Here is a 21,625-nt window from a genome sequence, read left to right on the forward strand (position 1 = left end):
CACCACAGACATTCTGCTTCACAACGTTTTCTGTTCCATTTGAACACCTACTCCTAGGAGGTGTTACAAGATGTCTTCAAAGCTGAAGGCATGTGCCACTCACACAGCGCTTTAAATACTCAGCAACAGGGCAGGAGCCTTCAAGTGACAAACAAGGACAAGCCCGAGGCTTGACAGATTGAAATGGACAATGCTGCTGGTCTGTCTAAAAAGATTTGGCTATTTGAGGGAAAGGAACAACTTTATCCAGCATTTCCCAATGCAGAAAATGAAAACAAATCCAACCCACTGCCAAAGTCATAGAAAGCATTCTCCTATCCTATTTTCCCTCTCAAGGGCCAAAGCAACCAAACCCCACACTTATTTCCAAGTGTGTATGTATTAATTATTCCAGTCACTGGTGCTTGCCCAGCCGGGGAGGTAAGTGAACTGCCACTGCAGGACCAGTAAAGGAAATGAAAGAGCAAGAACAGCTGGGGGATAAAGCTGCAGATAAGAACTCGTATCAAACTGCTGCAGTATCAGTCTCCTGATCTGCCTTGAAATGCAGAACACACACAAGTCACCCACTCATTTGCATTTTAAATCTAACACAATTTTCAGAGAAAACTGGAAATGATAGAGATCAAAGGCAGCTTTCCTAGCAAAATGCTAAATGAAGCAAGTAAAACATAAAACCCTTGGACCTATTGCCTTTTTTCACTAGTGCCCCAGTGAAACAGATAACTACACAAATGCTCTAAGGCTGTAAGACTGGGCACCAGAGAAAGAACAAATGCATTCCCTTGGTCACTTTCCTATGTAAATATTCTATTCCCAAGTCACAGCTTCATCTCCCTGGCTAGGACCCATGCCACTAGCACCGAAAAAAGTGAGGGCAGGGGGAAGAAGACGAGAAATAGGCTGATCCTCTGCTGCCCTGTGTTAATTAAGAGTAGCTGCTCAGACATTAACTAACACAGCAAAGGATTCATCGAGACTCCTGTGTGAGTTCTGTCATTCACATGGAACCCCACAGTAGGGTTATCATCACTCCAGCCATCTCCAGGTCAGCTTGGCTGTAGCTAAAGAAGATCCAGTCCTTTCTCTTGACCACACAGGACCTGACAGACACCTCAGGACCCACTGCTGCAACAATCCTCTGCTGTTACACCTGGAAAGGACATCCTGCAATTCAACATCACATACCAGGAGAAAGGTGATGCCACGAGAGACATATGAAAAACTCAAATCTCATCTCCACTAGGTCCTGTCTGCTGTTGAATCCTTTGTTGATGTGAATGGCTTTAAATATGCTTTTCTGGGGGAGCTGGGGGACGTGTGTGTAGGTGTGTTGGTTGGATTTTTAAAATTGTTGTTATGGTTCTAAAATTACCTTTGCTTCTACAAGCCTTTTAAAATGCATATAAATAGAATTATTAAAAATTTAGCAAAGGTTGTAATTCAGGGATAAAGAGCAAGTATGGAAATCTGCCATCTTCAGTATAAGAGCTTATAATACAACACTTCAGTCTCACAGCAATCGTGGAAATGTCCAAACATTATCTTTAGTAGTTCTTCTAGTTTAGACTTCTACTGTAAAATTAATCAAATTTGGTAAATAAAGTCCCTTTTTGCTCAATTTGAGATTATAAGATTTATTTGCTCCAGTGTTGTTAGGGCACTAATGCCTAATTTTCTTACATTTTCATAAAATAGGATTCGTTTAGCCCAGCATTTTTTTTTTCCCGAAGTTCAGGCTTTAGTATTTGATTTACAGCACATAGCCCCTGGCAATTTTAAAGCACAAGGGATTTTATCAAGGGGTCATATAGTTCACTCCTTGTTAGGCTGAGCTCTACACAGAAAAACTGGATTTCTTCCCTTCCCTTGCTTAGTTGGACCCTTATTAATTGTAGAGAGAAATCAGAACTCTTGAATATCACTACAAACAGGATCCCTCCATTAGCAATTAACAGGGCTCTGCACACAAACGGGGAATCTATGAATACACTCCCAATCCTTAATACATGCCACTAAAAATCATAATCCTTTTTTTCTTCCCTCAAGCTGTGATCAAGCTTTTACCATTTTAATTTAAAACAATAAATTAAATCAAAGTTAGTTCATTAACACCCAGGATGTCCAAGAACAACAGATGCTATCGATCTGAAATTCTCAGACAATCCCTAATCACAAAGCTAACGCAACAGAAATGTCACCTGACTGAAGATGGGAGGCAACATTTTTGTGTTGCCAGTAAATAAAAACAAAAGTGCATCACGTTGGTTGCAGTTTGACAAGCAGGTTGAACAAAGCAGATAAATAATTTATCAGGCTAAAATGTGATTTGCTGCTGTGCCTGTGCTAATGTCACGCCTGGCATATCACAAGCTGGACCTTGCAGAGAGGCTGCAACAGCTCCTCCATTAAACTGCCAAAGGCAGCTGAGCTTTAAATTAGCACCACCTCCCCAGTTATCACAGAATGCAACATATGCTAAGGCAGTGTCACAAAATCAGCTGAGATGACCACTAGCTACAGTCAGTGTTTGTTCAACACTCAGAACTCCTGCAGCCTTCAGGTACCTCACAGAGCTCATCTTCTTCTGCTTTCAGGGACAAGTTTAAATAATCATCATCACCAAAACCTTCTAAGTAAAAACAAAGATGCCATTTTTAAGGTGGAATGTGTTTACTCCTTGCTTGCAAAGACCACTTTACATCTTCAGACTGAAATACTCCATATCTATGTCTCCTGCACAGAAACACCTTCAGCAACACAATCTTGGTCTAAGCAGGTCCAAGCTTTTCTACAAATACAGAACACATATTTTGTTAAGATCAGGTATTTCGTTCCCACACACTTCACCCTGATGCCTGCAGAAGTTGTCTGATGCAACATAACCCACCTTCAGATTACTTTCCTACGTAAAGAGGAACAATATTTGAGAAGTTTGCACTCAAACCGGGCCAGAAGAATGCAGTCCCTTATAGCAGCATCTCCTTGTGACACAGATCTCCAACTGCCAGGCTGACAAATCAACTACGTTTCAGATAATTGTACCTGGTTTTATGTCTCTGTAGTGTTCTCACAGTTTTGCCATCTTAGACTGCAATCTTGATCACATCTTGATGGCAATTATCATCTTAATTCAAGACCACCAGCCAGGGAACATGACCTAAGCACACCTCTACAAATCGACCACCGCACACAGCAGAGTTGCCACTCACAGCTAAGTCACAGAATAATGGAGCTTGGAAGGGCCTCTGGAAGTCACCCAACCCACCCTCCTGCTCAAAGCAAGTCTAATTAGATTAGAGTGTTCAGGGACTTGTCTGAGTATCTCCAAGGATGGGAATTCCACAACTTTTCTGGGCAACCTGTTTTAATATTTGACCTATTTCACTATAAAGCACATAGTGGTTGCAATTTCACAGAATCATTAATTCAGAAAGTTGTTTCTCACGCATTAAAATCATCAAGACCACACTGAGTCCACTACATTACAGCAAACGGGAAATGATGGAGGAGTGTGTAAAGAAGGGAGAGGAAGGATGAATGTGGAGACAGTTTTACTCAAACCAGGAAAAACACTGGCACATCTCTTCAGCAAGCCCTGAATTTCTGTTCTCTGGGACAGACACGACAACTTAACAGCCAATGCAGGTGAGGTCACAGATGACGGAGGGGAAAGATCAGAAGGGAGACAGTGCTCCCCTCATTTATCATCTTCCTGCCTCTGTTTGAAACTGTTCCACTCTATCCTGACACAGAAAAATGGTTTCCATGCAGGAACTGAAAATGCCACCTCAGCATCAACTGTTAGCAAACACTCAATCCTAATCCAATCTTAAGGGCTGACAAAAAAATAAGTGTGGTGACAAACACTCATGGACAGAACCTGCAGCAACTGTCAAGTGCATGATCAGAATGGGAAAAATAATCTTGACTTTGCTGAACAAATTTGGGAAGTGATCAAAATCCTATCAAGGAAATCCTTCTTTTAGCACATAAGGAAGCTGGTTTGTGTGTCACACAAAAGTGAAAACCACAAAATTCAAGATGATGGCCTTCTACTTAAAAGACCTGAACAATTTGAGTCATAAAAACAATCTCTAAGCACCCCTGAATTAATTATGCTGACATCTACTGGGAACAGGAACTTGTTCACTTGTTCAGAAGAGCACTGTCCAACTATGCCCCAACCCGGTGACAGGAGAAAGAGGAAATGGAGCAGCAGTTTATAGTTTAAAAACAAAACGCTTCTAAGATTTAAGATGTTAACTTGTATGTTTAGTGCTCCTGCATTAACCATACAGAAACAGTTCTCAGAGCACCATGGCATTAACTTTACACTTCTGATTATATTTAGGAGAAGTAGAGAAAAGAAATTACAATGAGAATGACAAAGAATGGTGATTTTTTTCTTCTCTTTTCTCCCCCTGGTTCCTGCCAAACCATCAGCAAGTATTAGTACACTTTAGATCTGGGTATTTGCCACTTAGCATGAAGACTGATAGTTCTGGGGAACATAGAACCTGAATAACAAATACAGAGACTGAATTTAACTCCTCCCAACTTCAATATATACAGCCAAATAAAAAGGGTGAAGACTGTAAAGGCATCAGGACAACTGTCAACTGTTCAAAGTGCAGAAACCATAATTCAAGATTTCAAGTAGGAGTCCCTCAGCTTCCTTATTTTACTTTTTTAAGTAACAGGACACCTTCACCCCTCCCAGTAGGACTACAGTCACCAACAAGTTCCTGTGAAGCAACAGGAAAAGCACGAAGCTGAAGAGCAGCAGTACTGTCAGAAGACACAGAAGGAAGCAGTAGTCTTGCCTTTCTTTGGAAAAGGCTCAGCAAGTAGTATTTAGAGTATGTGAAGTTTAGAGAAAGCTGCCAGTGAACATCTCCTGAGAGGCAGTACCACACACTGCTGCAGAACCACTGGACAGAAGGGTCGGGGACCCACTCTACTGCCAGGGTTACAGAAACCATAGAAGCAGCTTCTACCACACAGTGCCCACAAAAAAAAAAAAAAAAAAAAAAAAAAAAAAAGGCCAAGCACTTTTCCTCTTCACTCAGCTGTTTTACAATTGCAAGCCAAAGGTCAACTATCTTCACTCACTTTTGGAAACCAGCCACAAGATTACTAACAACCAGCTTAATGGCTCCAGTTCAAGTGCTATTCAATCAGGTCCTGAATCTGTGGGTAGGCAGCAGTAATGGCACATGACATCATAGGCAAGTTATCTGCTGAGGTCAGAGCAGCCAGACTGGGCATCTCTGCCTTCCTTCCACACAGGGAGAAACATGGACTTCCAAGGGCTGGGAATTAAACTGTCAGAGATTTTGTTCTTGCCTTGTGTGACACATTTTGCTATAAATCCATCCTCTGCCATCCTCCAATGGCCATCAGGCTGCTGTGGTTCTCTGAGGTACACCACCACAGGTGTCTCACAGTTAAAAGGCTTCACTACACATGAAGTGACACGCGGCCCTCAGCAAGGGACCCTGAAGAGTGCAGGTGCATTCAACATGTTACAAGTTTATTCCTCTTCCCAACTCCTTTGAGGACAGGAGGACTGACCTGGTTAATGAGAGACATCACACAGGGCACATGACTGGGATACCCTGAGACTTCTCAGTCATGAGCAGAGCTCTAACAAACAGATCCAACATTTCAGGTGGAAATTCATTTCCACAACCTCAAACACATTTGAAGTGAAACAGATTTTTTTCAAAGCAACAAAATGCCACAGAAGTTTATCTGTTTGGGTAAACTGGAACAGTTCTAACTCGTTTGGATTTATTTGTCTGAAATTTGCCAGTTTTACACAGTGAATCTCACCACACTGCACAGAACTCAGCTCAACTATGTGCTGAAGGATTCCTGAAACTCCCGATGCTTCCACTGAATTTAGTGATAATCTTGAGCAATTTACCCTTTCTGTGGCTCAGTTTATACATCAATGAGGTAAACACAAAAAAATGTGTGAGCATTTTCATATGAATATGAGCTGAAAAGAAAGGAAATACAGATTGAAGAACTGTTCATAAATGCTTTGTTCAGCCTAGATTTTGGCTAAAGTAGGAAAATCCTTCTTTGTATCCTAGGAAAAGTATAATTATTAATGCAGTGTAACAGCATACATGTTTGTATTTGTGTGACAAAATTTGTATCTGTGGGATGACATCAAGCAGACAGAACTCAAGAACATCTTACTATCAGCCACTGTGCACAGATGCAAGACTTTTAACATAGACTTAACTTTAAAAACACTAAAAAAAAGTATTTTCCCTTACTTCTTAGAGAAGAACATATTTTTAAACAAATGAAAATTTTATTCTATTTTTTCCATGTACTTAAGCAAACTTCTACCCCAAACTAAATTAAAATAGCTGAGCATACACTTTACAATAACCTATATTACATTATACTACATTTTCCCTTCCTGTTCAGCATTTTCTACAAGCTGATTTCAGCTATGCTCCAAATACACTACAAAAGTTGAGGGCAGCTAGTTGTAACCCAAAATAGAAGAATACAGCTCATTAAAAAAAAAGCAAGGTTATCACAAAAAGGTTTCCAAAATGTTCAGTCTCAAATATTTAAAACTAGCCCTAGGAAATATCCTGGTAATTTACACACACTGTGGCACTGAGGTGTACAGGTCTAACAGGAGTTTTTAGGCCAATTATGGGGCAGGGATGTGTAGGACATACACAGATGCAATCATTTTATAAGTTAAAAATCTCAAAGCATTATATGCTTTAGCAACCTTTATCTCTTTATTGCCTCACACTTTTAACAAAGTCACAGTTGAAATATCAGCTATAAAAGACACATATTAGGTTTACACATAAAAGTTATTTTTTCCAGCTTATTTTAAAGTAGTAGTTAAAATCAAGCCCTTCCCTGGCAAAAATGTTGAGCAGATGAGTAATCCCACTGAGGTCTGCAGGACTTGATTTGTCAGCACACACACAGTTACAGCCTTACATCTGCAGGAAAAGCACCTCAAAACTGCTTCTACTCCAAGCATTTTAGAAAAAAAGCAGCTTAAAAATACCTTAACATCACATATATCACACTAGGAAGGTAAAGCACACCTTTATGGAGAAATAGTGACTATGAATGAATTCCATTAAAGCATTTTACAGCATGGCTCTTATTACTTGGAAGCAGGAAAGCTCTGAGCTCCACTTCACTGAGGCCAAATCACTAAGGATTTTTGTATTTCACTCCTCTCCAAGATAAAATTTTGGGCTTGTTCAGTGTGTCCAGTTTTATTACAGCTGTAGAAACTCAACTGTTTTTTCAAATTCCTGTAATATAGCAAAGAAGAAGCCTAAAAAGCCTTTGATATATTGAAAGAACTATAGACAAAAATTCCTCTAATGCACTCCAACGTTCACTTACATCTGCACAGAACCATTATATATTCAGCCACAAGTTTATCACTCCAGTTCATCAGGACTGAAGATAAAACTCAGCTTCAATATTTGACAGACTGATGCTAAAAGATTATCTACTGAGGAATAATCCAATCACTGTTCTTTGATATTAGAATCCTTGGCAGGAGGCAAAGAAAAGGAATACCAAATTGATCTTGATTACTTTATGGGGCTTCCTCTCATAATCTCTACACTGAATTCCCCTTTATCTTCTACTTCTGCTTATTTGCTGCCCTGTTTATGACTAAGTTTTCAAACATTCCAATCTCAGGAGAGAGAATTGAGAGACTTTGGGATGCATGCTTAATACTGAAACAAAACAGCCTCTCCTGCTCCCAGAGAGGTGTGACTGGGATTTAGAAGATCTCGAGGCTCCGTACTGAAAGGAGATTCTTCTGGCATTCTCTGGGGACCCAAAAGAGGCTCTGGTCAGACAGACAGGAAGAGACTCAGGGAGAAACTGAAGAGCCCGGGGGTAAAGGGGGAACTCCCGACTCGAGCCCTCCACTTACCTTAAGGATATCCCCCCGTTTGAAGCTCAGCTCGTCATCCGCGGTGGCTTTGAAGTCGTACTTGGCGATGGCTTCCATGCTGGGGCTGCCGCGCCCGGCGGTGCGGGCGGTGGGCAGGAAGCGCTCCCCGAAGCCTCCGCTCCTCCCGCGGCGGCGGCTCCCGGCTCCGTGCGAGGCGCCGGCCCCGTCTCTCACATACAGCGAGGCCGGGGGACGATCCGCCCTAGGGGAGGGGGAGGAGGAGGAAGAGACGGGCCATTAGGGGAAGTGGCACGGATCGATGGCCGGGGCCGCGCCCAGCGCCGCTCCCTCCGCCCGGCGCAGCGCGGCCGCCGCTTCCTCCCGCCGCCGCTCGCCGGGGCCCGGCTCGCCCGAGTGACGCGTCCCGCGGCCAATGACGGCCCCGGCGCTCCCGGGGGCGGCACCGCCACCGGCCCCCGCCGGGAGCCGCCGCCGGCCCTGGCCCCGGGGCTCGCGGAGGAACCCGGCCGGCCCCGCTCCCGCCTCTCCCGGGAATCTCTCCCGCTCCTCGCTCCGGTAATTACGGCCGTGTAACGGCGGAGGACGCGGCCAGGCGGCCCCCCGAGGGCCCGGGAGGAAAGCCCCGGGCTCGGCACCCCGGGACTGGCACAGCCCGCGGCAGGCCAGGGGATGCGCTCCGCTCCCCACCGGCTGCCCTGGGGAAGGGCTGTCTGGAGATGCCCGCACCGACGGTGTGAGTTCTGCCATTCACACCGCTCATGCCGATTTAAATACAAGCTGGACAAAGCAGGGAGTGCGATTGGATTTTTGGAATGGAAATGCTTATCAGAAAGTGTCCTCAAATAATACGACACAGAAACAAGAGTTTGGGCTCTTTTCTGAGTAAAAGCAACCATCCTAAATGACAGTGTTTTGAGTAGCAGGAACATGCTAAAAAATCTTTGTAATTCAGTGTGACAATAAGCAAGTTTGAATCTCTTAAGGGCTCACAGAGCACGTTAAATCAAACCTGGCAAGTCATATATACACACTGAAACCACTGAAAAGGCTTAAATCCTGCTCTCAGGTTTGAATAGGAATGATTTACACTAACTCCAGCTACACTTGATAGCAGAGAAGCTAAATAATCAGGAAAAAACCACCAAAACACAAGTAAGGCAGTCTATAAGTTAAAACCCACCTTGAAGAGCTAACAGAGAGCTGGCACTTGTCAATGACAATTCAAGACAGATCTGAAAAACACTGGTGAACCCACGCATCTGCTAATTCGGGCTCTGTGGTTGTGGCCCAGAAAGAGCCCTGCTGCATGCAAAGGCAGCAGATGGCAACAGTAATTTCTCATTTCTGAGAAAAACCTGCCTTACATAAATGTAGTGCAGCAATCAACATGCTTATATTCCATGAGCCCCATGTTTGCCCAACCTTCAGCTCCCTGTAGAGAATAATGAAGCTCCAAGCAAACACCAGAACTGCGATTCTATCACAGGAATCTGGCAGAATGAGAGGAGGTATTTACAGCACTCACCTAGATCAAAAAAAGACCAGCTTAGCAGGGTCCCCCACCTGGACAGAGCTTTGGGATTTCTCTGGTCCTCCTACACAGCACTCCTGAAATGTCAGCAAGGCTGAAACAGTCACCTGCCACAAAGATGCCAACAGAACCATCTCCCTGTGCCGCCATGACTGATGGAAATAAATGTCCTGGATCCAACACACATAATGAAATCCATAAAGTGAATCATCATAACTACATTTTGGTAATTACGAAAGATTTCATTTTAGTCTCAAGGCTGATGAAAAACCTTCTTTCTGATGAGAGTCTTCCACATCATACTCATAAAACAGCAACAATGACTTCCCTTCACCCAAAGGATTTTCTCTTTGCTGCTTCTACCGTGTTGTGTTTACTGTCTCCTCACCTTTCCAACCTGGCCTTTTGGGGTTTGTCAACTGATGGCACTGAGAATTTCCTGCTACGATAGCACCATTAAAGAGCAACATGAATGACAGTGTATGAAGCAATGGAAAATACAAACTGCTCAGTGCTTGTTGTCTATCTGTCCTGTATCTTTCATGGTAAACATCAGCTATTTCTAGTGCTTCTTAAATATTACTGGCAGCAACCTTAGGGTGTTCCTAAGACCACCACACCACATATGAAGACAAACACCTCCAGCCGAGGGAGCATGCCCTGAAAACCCCAAGTTCCAAACCTAAAGAACATAACACCAAGTTGCACAACTTAAAGTATACACTAAAGGCTTGAGACATGTTTAAAGAAAGAAACTACTTCAACTTATAAATATTCCTTTTTAGGGGTCACACAAGTCTGGCTACCCAGTACTGCATTACCAGTTAAGAATTACTTTTTTTAACTGAAGGCGTTAATACACAACTTTCTTAGAGAAACTGATGCAGCATTTCCAAGAACTATACTGGTATTTCCCTGAGCTTAGTAACAGCACAATGACGAGAAATCTTCCAGCACAATTCAAGATGAAAGAGACTCATCATGCAATACTCTTTAAACATGCATTAGTATTACTACCACCATCAGATATAGTGTCAACATACAAAGGAGTGATGTTTCCAGGTAACAATGTTAACAGCAGCTGCAGTGTAGAACAAAACTTTAACCTTCCTGGCTTTGGACAAAAGTGCAGTTGAAGTTTAGGCACTAAAGTTACAGCCGAAACAGGGCAAAGCTTTGAAAATATTAAATCAAGATACTCACAGAGCAAACGTCAGGAAAGGTAAAGTCAAGGCATAATTCCCTTTAAGTCTCTTAAGGAAGCATTTGCTGCTCACAATCTTATTAAATAAGTTCTTACACACATTCAGCCATGTCGTTATTAAAACACGAACACATCAACTGTGGGGGGGGGGGGGGAAGCACAGCTGTATCTGCTTCAACCAGAGAGCAGCACAACAGGACACGTTACAGCAGTGACCCCAGCCCAGACTGCAAATGGAGTAACACTGGAATGAATTACAGTCAATATATTAATACAATGATTACCTGTTACAAAAATTATCAGATGATCTTGCTAGAGAAATGACTACGACTTCTCAAAATATCAGTGTTTCTCACCTCACTGTGACCTAGGCTAAGACTTCCTTTGCTCTTAAAACACTGGGAGGGGTGAGAGAAAGAAAAGGCAGCAGATGCAGCCAGCAGTAAATGCTCATTAGCAGTGGTGCTGCAGCTCAGGATGGAATAAAAGTAATTATAAATACAAACCTCCCTGTTGTGGCCAACAGGAAACAATTCTCATGTTCGCTTCAACAGATATTTCAAAAAGCACTGAGGCAAAGGTGGGATTTTTTACATTACTCTTAGAAACAGCATGGTTTCTAAACAAAAGAGAGCTTCCTCATTGTTCTCTTTTCACTATTCTACTGCTCTTCTGGAAAGTGATACAGGCAGGAATAGAACAACAGACAGTTTAGAAAAGCCAAAGAGAGGCAAGATAGATTCACTGGGAGATTTTTGGAAAGAATCAGATCCTAAACTTCATCAGCTGTTTTAGGACAAAACATTATTGAGAGTGGTAGAAAGAAAAATGTGTGCATACATCATCTGGAAGACATGCAGAAATGCAAGTGTCAGCCTCTAGACAAAAGAATAGAAAGTAAAAATTATAAGGGCAGAACACTAATTCAAAGTAGCCAAATAAGGAAGTATAACATAATAAAGGAGCAAAGTAAAATATAAATTATATTACCAACATATAAACCGCAGAACGTTCAGGATCACAAACGATCCCCCTGATCTACCAGCTTTAAGTGATTCAACTTTGTTCAACACCAGACAACTCGAGATATCACTTACAAAACTAAGCTCCAGCACAAAGCACAGATAATACTTATCAGATGAAAACATTTTATCAGGTAACAGAAAACTTCACCTCTGCCAGAATTTATTTACTGGCAAGTCTTTTTTTTTTTTTTTTTTTTTTTCCTTTTCTTATTTTAAACTGTCTAAAACTGCTTTAAATGTCACAAGCTTAGCTAGTATTTTGAAATACTCAAAATACTGCGTGACAATCAAGCTAATAACAGATGATAACAACTGAAAGGCCTTTTTGTGGCACAAATTCTCAATATCCAAAGTTTGCACAGAAATGGATTACAAACAACACCGTGTTTGAAGATTGATTAACCATCTGTGGTCCTTCAGATTTTGCCCCTTGACCCCGGGCATTCAATAATTTTTGAAACAAAGAATTAACTTCTCTAAGCACTGTACCTGTGAATTGCTCTCACAGTTCCTAACTGTGCTACAGAACAGTTTCCACTGTAGGTTATAAAAGAGGTGTCTGAGTCAGATGTTGTGGGAGTTAACAAGGCTGGATCCTTGTCTTCTACAGATTATTTGAAACTATATTGGCAAGTCAAACCTTATCCCACAAACCCAGCACTGGTTCTCAAGCAGGAAGTTCAGAACAGAAGGAAGAGGCCAAGAGAAAAACGTCCTTCTCCATCGCAGAAACTCCCGTTTGAAGCATGACCCCAAATGTTTGGAGACAGTGCGGCAGGGATGTTATCCTGCCTACAGGGTACTCGCAGCCTTTTAACCTTTGGAAGCGGCCTTAAGTTATAGAACTCTTTTTGGGGAACACAAAAGATAAGCCCCAAGGACCAGGACCAGGCAGCGCTCCCCGGCCGTAGGGCAGAGAGGAAAACATCCCCCGCCCGGTGTTCCCTGTACGCGAGCCGGGAATCTCGCCGAGCAGATGACGCCTCTAGAGCCCAGAGCTTATTTCCACCAGCCCCCACCGGCAGAGCCCGCACCCCGCCGCACCCCGCCACCCCCCGCGTCCCGGGCGGGCCGGGTCCCGGCAGGACACGGGGCCGGCGCCGAGGCGAGTCCCGCGGAGCGCAGCGGGGACAGCGGAACCCCCGGGGCCCAGGCCGCGGCACCGGGGGCTCGGCGTGCGCCCTCCCCGCTCCCCGCCCCGGCACGACCCGGCTGAGGGGAGCCGGCGGCCCTCCCCACGCCCGGACTCACCGCGCAGCGCTGGGCGCTCCCGCCGCCTGCCCGGCCCCGTGCGGCCCGGCCCGGCCGCCGCTCCAGCGCCGCCTCAGCCGCCGCTCCGGCCCGGCCCCTCGCCCGCCGCGCCGCCGCTCCCGCTGCAGCTCTCGCGAGAGCCGCCCTGGCACAGCCCTCCGCCACAGCGGCGCCTGCGCGCTCCCCGCCCCGCCGGGAGAGCGGGCCCGCTGTGCGCACGCGCAGTGCCGGTCCGGTCCGGTCCCGGTGTCGGTCCCGGGACCCGCCGGGTCCGTGTGGGAGCGGAGCGGGGCGGGAGGGCAGCGGCAGCATCCGAGCGGCGCGGCAGCACGGGCCCTGCGATATGCCTGAAAGGAGCGTCTAGCCAGGCGGGGGTCGGGCTTTTCCAGGCAACTAGCCATAGGACAGGAGGGCCAAAGTGAAAGCTGCGCCAGGAGAGGTTTTGGTTGTACATGAGGAAGAATTTTTCCAGCGAAATGGTTATTAGCCACTGCAACGGGCTGCCCGGGAGGTAGCGGAGACACCGTCCTTGCAGATGTTTAAGGAAAGACTGAATGTGGCACTCAGTGGCACTGTCTGGTTGACATCGTGGTGTTGGATCCCAGGTTGGCCTCACTTGGTCTTTTCCAACCAAATTGATTTTGTGATTCTGCTGTCGAGGCTCTATTAACACCTCGGGGAGGAGGCCCTGAGTACCGGATTCTGGAGGAGAAACCGCGCTGGCTTTGTACAAAATACTTGCCTAATTCATCAGTGTCTCCACTTGTCTGTAAGACAGAGCCATCTACTACACCATGGAGCCAGCAGGAAGGAATTGATTTCGAAGTTCTCTACCAGAGATTCACCATCAGCTTGTCCAGGCACCGAGGGGTGCAGAGCTGCTCACCAAGCTCAGAGTAAAGAACACACCTGGTGAGCCATTACCTGACAACTGCCCTCTCTCCTGAGCAGTGATTAAGGCACCCGTGCTGTAGGAACAAACAGTTCAGTCACACATAGCAATTACAGCATCCACAAAATTCAGATTGCACTGGCAACTAATGTCAGGGTTTGCATGGATGACCCTCCTGACATTCTTTTAGCTTGAAGATACTCTTAATTATACTGTAAAGCAGTTGCTCAAGTAAACATCAGGCCTCAATCCTTGGATAAAGGCATAAATAAAAAAGCTTTCCTCTGGCTTTGGAGGGGAAAGGTAGTTTCTGAACAAGAGGCTTTATGAGACTGTACTCCCACCCTGTGAAGAGACGAGTTACTAAAGGGTTACTTTTATCCCTCCCCACTCCCCCACCTCCAAAAAGACACCAAGACTGGAAGTGGGCAGTTGAAGCACGGCACAACCACAGTGTTCAGACATCAACTTCAGAGCTCACAGCTGAGCTCAGGTAAATTTAGGATTATAGTGGCCCAAAGTCTACAGTTTAGGCACAGGTAACAGATATTTAGTTTTATGACAGAGATGCACATTTTCAGTCTCCAATTAAACCCTTTTTTTAAAAAATAAATCATGACAGTGGTTGCTCTCCCCAGCCAGGGGTTATGGTTACATCCATACAAGACCAGAGTACCATCAGAATATTTACCACAACCTCAAACAATCCGGTTTACAAATCATGTTCTGCAAACATTGCCTGCTGCCATTCTCGTTATAAATGCTTAAGCAGCTTGATAAAGATTGCATGACATTTGTGCTTTAAACCCTTAGCAAGTTCATTTTCTCATCCTAACAACATTGTCTTTAAGGAGTTTTAAATCATTCCCAGATTCGGGTGTTGGGGGAAGATGTGAGTTCTTCCCATACTTCATTCAAAACATTGGAAAGGGTGGAGAAGAGGAGCTGTAGGAGTTGAGATGTTACAAACGTTTCAGACATTCCTTCTGAGGATGCAGAAATGATTCATTTAGAAGTGAGACCAAGACTGATGAAATCAGAGCTAGATTCCAAGATCCCTCAAGTCCCCAGTATTCGTTCCTAGAACAGTCCTACAGAATCTCTGGTTTCATGTATGCCCTTAAGATAGGGATTCAGAAGTTTGTAGTAAGTTTCTGTAAGTTAAATAACATCCAAAGAAGTTATAGGAGCTACTTATAGCTGGACTTGAAAAGCCAGCTATGGCCAACAGCTGCCAGTTGAATGACAGCTACTTTATGGGGCTGCAGCTGCCTGGCTGTAAAAGGGCAGCCCTAGAAAATCAAACAAGCAACAAATTTCAGAAATAGCAGAGATTACAGCATTACAGAAAGATATTCCTGACTGAGGAGTTGCTGAGATGTATTTGCTTGCAAACCAATCCATGTAGAATGTTCCCCCAGTTTGCAAACAAGTTAATACTTTATAGAAACACACAACTTATTGTGCAATACTGTGCAGCTTCGCTACTGCAAGAGCCAAAATCCTGACATAGCTGTGGGCAAGGGTGAAAAAGGCAACAGAGACATAGTTTTGTTAAAGGTTCAATTTAATTTTTTTTTTTTGCAGTCTAGGAATAGCTTGAATTTTCTATGACAGTTGATGATGATAAAATACAATCCAAGATTAGCTCTGAGTATTTTAAGAAGGTAAGAAAAATCCTTGTGTCTGACATTTCTTTCGGATGCCTTTTTAAACTTCTCAGAGCAGTCTGGGGAAATAAATGTATGGGTTTTGCTATCAATAGATCAGAGGAATATTTGTTAAAATGGGTCAAGCAGCCACTAAAGGTTTAAAATTGCTGCTTGGAATAGTCGTATTAATGCCACGTTCCTAATTATGTTCTCCTCAGACATGAGGATCTGTCATCATCATGAACTACAATGCACTATTGACAATTTAAGGAACTTGGTGTTTGTTGCAAATTTTTTTTTTAAAGGCATCTGGCACAATAATTGTAATGAAATACATTTATAACATGCACCTTTCTTCCTCTGACGCATTTCCTGCTTTCAAAGAATTATAGTGGCTTTTTTTTTTTTTTTTTTTTTTTTTTTTAAAGCAAACCCCTGACTGGCTCAGCACATCTGAAGATGTTCAAAATTTCATGCTGTGATTCTGCATTGTACTGCTGCAGTTGGTACAGGGTAACACTCCATGTGTTGTGTGTAAGTTGTATCTAAGCAATGATGTGTGAAGCAGGACACAAAGCTTGCTCCCATGGAAAATCAGACATTCTGCCACAGGGAATGTGGAGTAGTTGTAGACAAGCCCCGATCAATTTTCTTCCAAGCTGAAGATTTACTGCCACAGGAGTGTTCTGACAGCTGTGGGGGGACTGCCTGGATATCCACCTCTGTCTGAGATGTGCAGGGATACAGTGGGTGTGGCACAGGGGCGAAGGACAGGAATGTAGGCACACCATGGAGGGAATGGGGCTGTTGAGATTTATTGCATTAATATTACCTTCTTGCCTTTTTCTTCCCACATCAACCCATGTTAGCCTCAGTGTGATAATCAAACCAGGGACATTAGCCATAAAATTCAAAACCATTCCATTTACTACATATTTGGGTCTGTCTTGGAACAAAGTTGCTTCAAACATGCCTGATGCAACCAAAGAGCAACAAATACGACCTGCTTTAGGAAGATGCTGAATACCTTGAGAAAACCCAACACTGAGGTTCTAGGCTATAGTCAGACTGTAGACTGGAACAAAACTGCAGGTACCACTTACAGAGAGAACTGGCAACAAATTCACTTCCTTTGTCAGCTCATAATAAAATGGACAGCAAGGAGGGGGATCTACAAGACTTAACTGCTATTACTAGAGTTTCTCTAAAACCTTAATTCAAGATTTAGGTTTCTGGTCTATAGGATTTCCCCACATGCCCATATTTGGAACACTGTGTGACAGGACTAATTAGGGGATCAGACAGCAAAGCGAAGGGAAAAACCCTGTCCAAATGTGTTTTCTGTGTCTGTTCTTTAGAGAGCAGGATAATGAATGAATTGGGTAACTATTTTGCTGTATATTGGTGAGTTGGTCTCATTTTGATCTGCAACTTTAGGTTAGTGCTAAAGGCAACAATATCAAAGGCATAGAATAGATGTATGATAACAGATAATAGATGTGTACACATATAGATATCCATATTCTGCAAACAGGAAAACAGAGGTATAGAGAGCTTGCCCAAAGCCATACAATAAACTAACACCAGTGTTCAGCAGCATTAGGAACAGAATTGGTAGTTTTTAACTTCTCAGCCAGCTGAAACCCTCCTAATGCTCTGCTCTGACTGCGCACACACACCCTGAACTGTTATCACAACTGTCTCTGTAAATCTGCCCGAGTGCAATCAATAACTGTTGGTTCTTGTGACCCAGGCAGAACAGCTGATCTGCCAGAACAGCTTCACAATTTTACGCATTACAGATCTCAAGAGCACTTGTGAAGCAGTTTAATCACCATGTGAGACAAACAGGGGCTGTTCTGACTTTTATAGACCAGGAGACAAGAAAACTTAGGCTCAAAACAAACAGAAAAAAAGGTCCAAACCAAAGTCACCCATGAGTCTTACACCCAAGCAGATTCCTTTCCATACCACCTGTGTTTCTATGGTCACAAGAAGAAATGACAAGATTTACAAAAGTGACTATGTGGGAAAGGCTGTTCTACCTGGGACCTGCAATAGCTGTCACTGGCATTAAGAAATTAAACAATAAAATCAGTTGACTGGAGTCACCCAGAGCTGCTTAAGCTCTGAAAGAGATCTGTAAAAGAGAACCAGATCCAACTCTAGTGTGCCATCTCCCTTTCTTTAGTACAACAGGACTTCTGCTTTCTTCCTACTCCCAATCCAGTCATCTGTCGTTTTCAGGAAGCCTGAAATTGTCAGTTCGATTACGTCTCAGTTTGGAGAGAAACAAAGCAGATGCTGCTTATTATGAAAAGGCAGAATCTCCCTGTTTTGAGAAATACCTTATATCACTTATTTTTTTATAATTAGACATTGAATTATGTGCAGGTCCCTTATTTATTAAGCAGTACACAGCAGCTGGGTAGTAATGTAATTCAGGTAAAATAAAATATTATCTTCACTTCAGCTTTGGTAAAGGTGGTGGTCAACACGATTACTCCTTTTAATTTTTAAGACTCAGACAGTTTTTGTATCAATCTTCCCCTTTCAATTCCTTTTTCCACTGCACACATTATAATTATAGTCCTTTCTTAGCATCTGTCATGAAATATGCAAAGGGGTGGGGGAATAAGACAAACAGCAACTGCTTGTTCTAAGCAATACAAAATTTTCTCACTGATTGAATTATATTTAAAATATTTTGCACTACTGTTCAGAAACTCTACTTGTCAAATACTGATTAAAATGCAACTTCAACACTTTGTCAGAGAGCTTAACTGAAAAAAAAAAAAAAAAAGCAAAGAAAGGTTTGGGGGTTTTTTTGCATACAATACCTGCTTTAAAGTGATCCTACAGAAATTCTCATATCTGCTCTACCCGCAGCAGCCACCCTGGTGAGGACTGACTGAAAGGCATACACAGGGAGGTCAAATAGTTCCCGTGGATCTGCCGGGCTCCACAGGCTGTTCCAGGCAAACTGAGCCCTGGCTCTGCCCATATGTTGTGGCCCCCCTAGGAGGAGCCAGCAGATCCCTGCACTGAGACACGGGGAGCATGAAATGCAGCTTTTGCACACTACCCACACAAGTTTGGGTTGTTTCGTTTCTGTAAGCTCACTTCCCACCAAAATTCTCAAGTTGATCTCTCGAGATTCAGGTGCTTTAGAATCTTTTGCCTTCTGAAAAGCCCCAAGCCAGACGCAAGAATAAAAGGGAGTCTTCAAGTTCTTGTTTCTCAAGGTTTCTTGCTTTGTTTATTATTTCTTATCTTACCATTTTCCCTGTGCCCAGCCAAGGTCTGCGCAGCAGCTCAGGCAGCAGACAACTCCTCCTCCAATAGGAGGTCACTGCCCTTTATTATCACATATCCCTTATTTACAATTACACACCAATAGCTATCACCTGCACTAAACAGGTCATCCCTGCTCTGACCCAACCCCCTGGAACTACTTTGTGCCACCGTCACAGCAGAAGATGGAGACGAAGAACAACTCAGGGCACCACCCAAAATTCTCCATCTTGCTCTCATTCACCTCCATTCTAAAACCCCAAAACTACGGAATTTTCCACCCTGTGATAAGCTAAACTACTGTCCGTCACACCCTTGTGACTTGCAATTCCTTTCGCAGTGTTGGAAGCCTTTCCCATGGACTGAAATCAAAGACAGTGTCTCTCTGGGCTCTGTGACAGGGTCTCCAACCCCCCTGGACAGATCTCAGGCCCCCTGGACAGATCCCAGACTCTCCTGTACAGAACCCAGACCCTCCTGGACAGGTTTCAAACCCTCTTGCTCAGGTCCCAGATGTGTCTGCCGAGGTCCCTGATCCTGCAGGGCGACCAAAGGGATGCCCTGGACTCCGACAAAAATGATATAGGAGACCTTTACATAGTGTTAACAACTCCAAGAAATATAAAGATGTGGAGAAAAAAAAAGCACTCAAGGAAGAGTTTTGATAGCTATCTAGAAGCAAGTATGGGAAGTGATCTTAATTTGCAGGTAAAATTGACTGATTTGTGGCTTTCTCACTACCAAAATATTACATTGCTATAAACATCCAGAACTAACATTACCTTGTTTACCATTCATTCACAATTCTGCAATATTAAAAAGAGAGAGAATGATGACTTGAGCACTGTCCTGTAGACCAGGAACTTTGCTCTTTACAGCAAAGTTCTCAGGTCCAAAAAAAAATCACACCAGCTTAGTGCCTCTTGAGTGCTTCACAGCATTTGCCTCAAGTTTCCCTTTGTCATCCACTGCTAAAACACGTGGGGAATGTGCTCTCTGGATACCTGCCCTATTTCTGAGTCTGTAGCAACACTGGCCGATTCAAGGGTGTTTCTGGGCCTCCAGCCTCCCCTGTAATAATGCATTTTGATGGTTCTCATTTGTTCTCAGCACTTTGCAAGCAGGAGGTCCCTGAGGTGAGCAGTTAGATCAGGTTTACCAAGGAGGAAGTAAAGGCACCAACAGGTTAAAGGTCCAGCCTGCCAGGCCTTGTAAGTGCACATTTCACTGACAGAAATTCTATACACAGTGTACTTGTGAGTGAAAACAGGGTTTATAAGGGGCTTGTTTAAGATCCACAGGGAATCCGTGTCAGAGGCAAAATAACCCAGATTCCAGATCTCTGTTCAAGATATATCTTTACTCTGACCTTTTATTTAAAACCTTTGACTAAATAAGTAGATTTTGTTGGGGTAGAACAATCTAAAGTGGAACTAATGAGATGCTTGTGCAGCACTAAGCACAACTCATGATTTTGTATTGTTGCAATTGAAGTAGGACATTTATGTCCATTCCCTTCCTTGTACTGTCTCCAAATTACACCATAAATTCCCCATATCTACCATTTGTTTCCTTGTAAGTCACCAAAAACTACTTTCAGCATCACTCAGGTGTTGTGGGGGTTTTTGTTAACGGATTCTAAGGAACTCCTCTGAGTGAGAAGCTCAGAAAAAACAGGAATTCTGTGGCCTTGATTCTCCTCACTAAAATTTAAATTGTATTTAAAAGAGCTGAAATCACACCTGTAGAATCCTGCACTGTGTGTATCCAGACACTGTCAAAGTAAACTGTCTCGAAGAAGTATGGAGAATGCTCCCAAAATGCTGCATTCTTATCCTAAACTGCATCTGCAGGGAAAACAATGCAGAGCTTAAGCTCTTTGTCCAAAATTGCAAACAACTGCACCAGGCTTTGGCATCTGTAGTTTAGCAAGCTAGTCGAGATGAGTTTTGTAACAAAATATCGCACATGGGAACTGCCACATCACAACTCCAGATAACTCAAGCTCTGCAATGAATTACAGGAATAGGAAAGAAGTTAAAATTGACGGACATACATTTTCAATTTACTCAATTTACTACGAATTCAGAAGTCAAGCACCAAATGTCTGCAGGCAGAGGCACAGCAGTGGGGCATCTCTGTCTCATACCTCTGACTTCCTTTCCAGATTCTGCAGAGGCTTAGATTTCATGTAAAGATTACCGCCTGGGTAGGTTTGTGTGCTCGTCCCCGCCATGGTTTCCTGTGCACCTGGCACCCTGCGCCTGCCTTCACCTCTTGGCTCCCACACTACCAGTCTGCTGGTTCTCTACGGCAAAAGTGGCTTTTCAGAGGGAGATCTGCAGGTGTCACCCTCCTCTTGCAGGTGTCATCTCCTCCTGCTGCGGCACAGCCCCGTAAAAGGGACTCGCCTTCTCTCTCACCCCCTTCCCTGGGGCACCCACCAGGGCCTGCCATCGACGAGGGCACGGAGCCTCGGGCCACGGACCACTCTCGAACCCTCTCCACGCCCTCCCCGTTCCCTTCACTCCGCAGTCACTTCACTGCCCACCGCCACCGTCCCCACGACGTCTCCCCAGCCGCCCTGGGGTGACCCGTGCCCTGGCTCTCCGCTCCGCGGGCCGCCCCTCAGCGAAGCCGCCCTTTCTCTCCCCTCGCTCTCCCCTCACGACCGACCCCGACCCGCCGCCAGGGCGGGCTCCTGGCTTCGCGCGCCACCCCGGCGCAGCCAATCAGCGCGCGGCGTGCGGGCGGCCGCGCGGGCTCGCACCAACCAGACGGCGGCTTGTTGTGGCGGCCCCGAAGCGCCCCCGCGGGCCCCCGGCGCCGAGCCGTCC

General features: G+C 44.3%; 1 protein-coding gene across 1 annotated transcript in view; it reads right to left on the minus strand.

Annotated features, from left to right (window-relative positions):
• Positions 1 to 8,126, minus strand: part of GRB2 (growth factor receptor bound protein 2) — a 44,103-nt gene extending 35,977 nt beyond the window's left edge. Inside the window, exon 1 of the mRNA XM_066200873.1 lies at positions 7,958 to 8,126. Coding sequence (XP_066056970.1) covers positions 7,958 to 8,035 — 78 coding nt within the window. The 5' untranslated portion in view covers positions 8,036 to 8,126. The remainder of the gene's footprint in view (positions 1 to 7,957) is intronic.
• Positions 8,127 to 21,625: the final 13,499 nt, after the last annotated feature.

Source organism: Chamaea fasciata, unplaced genomic scaffold (assembly GCF_029207755.1).
Source record: "Chamaea fasciata isolate MVZ Bird 193981 ecotype frontalis unplaced genomic scaffold, bChaFas1.0.hap1 SCAF_19, whole genome shotgun sequence".
Classification (NCBI taxonomy): domain Eukaryota; kingdom Metazoa; phylum Chordata; class Aves; order Passeriformes; family Sylviidae; genus Chamaea; species Chamaea fasciata.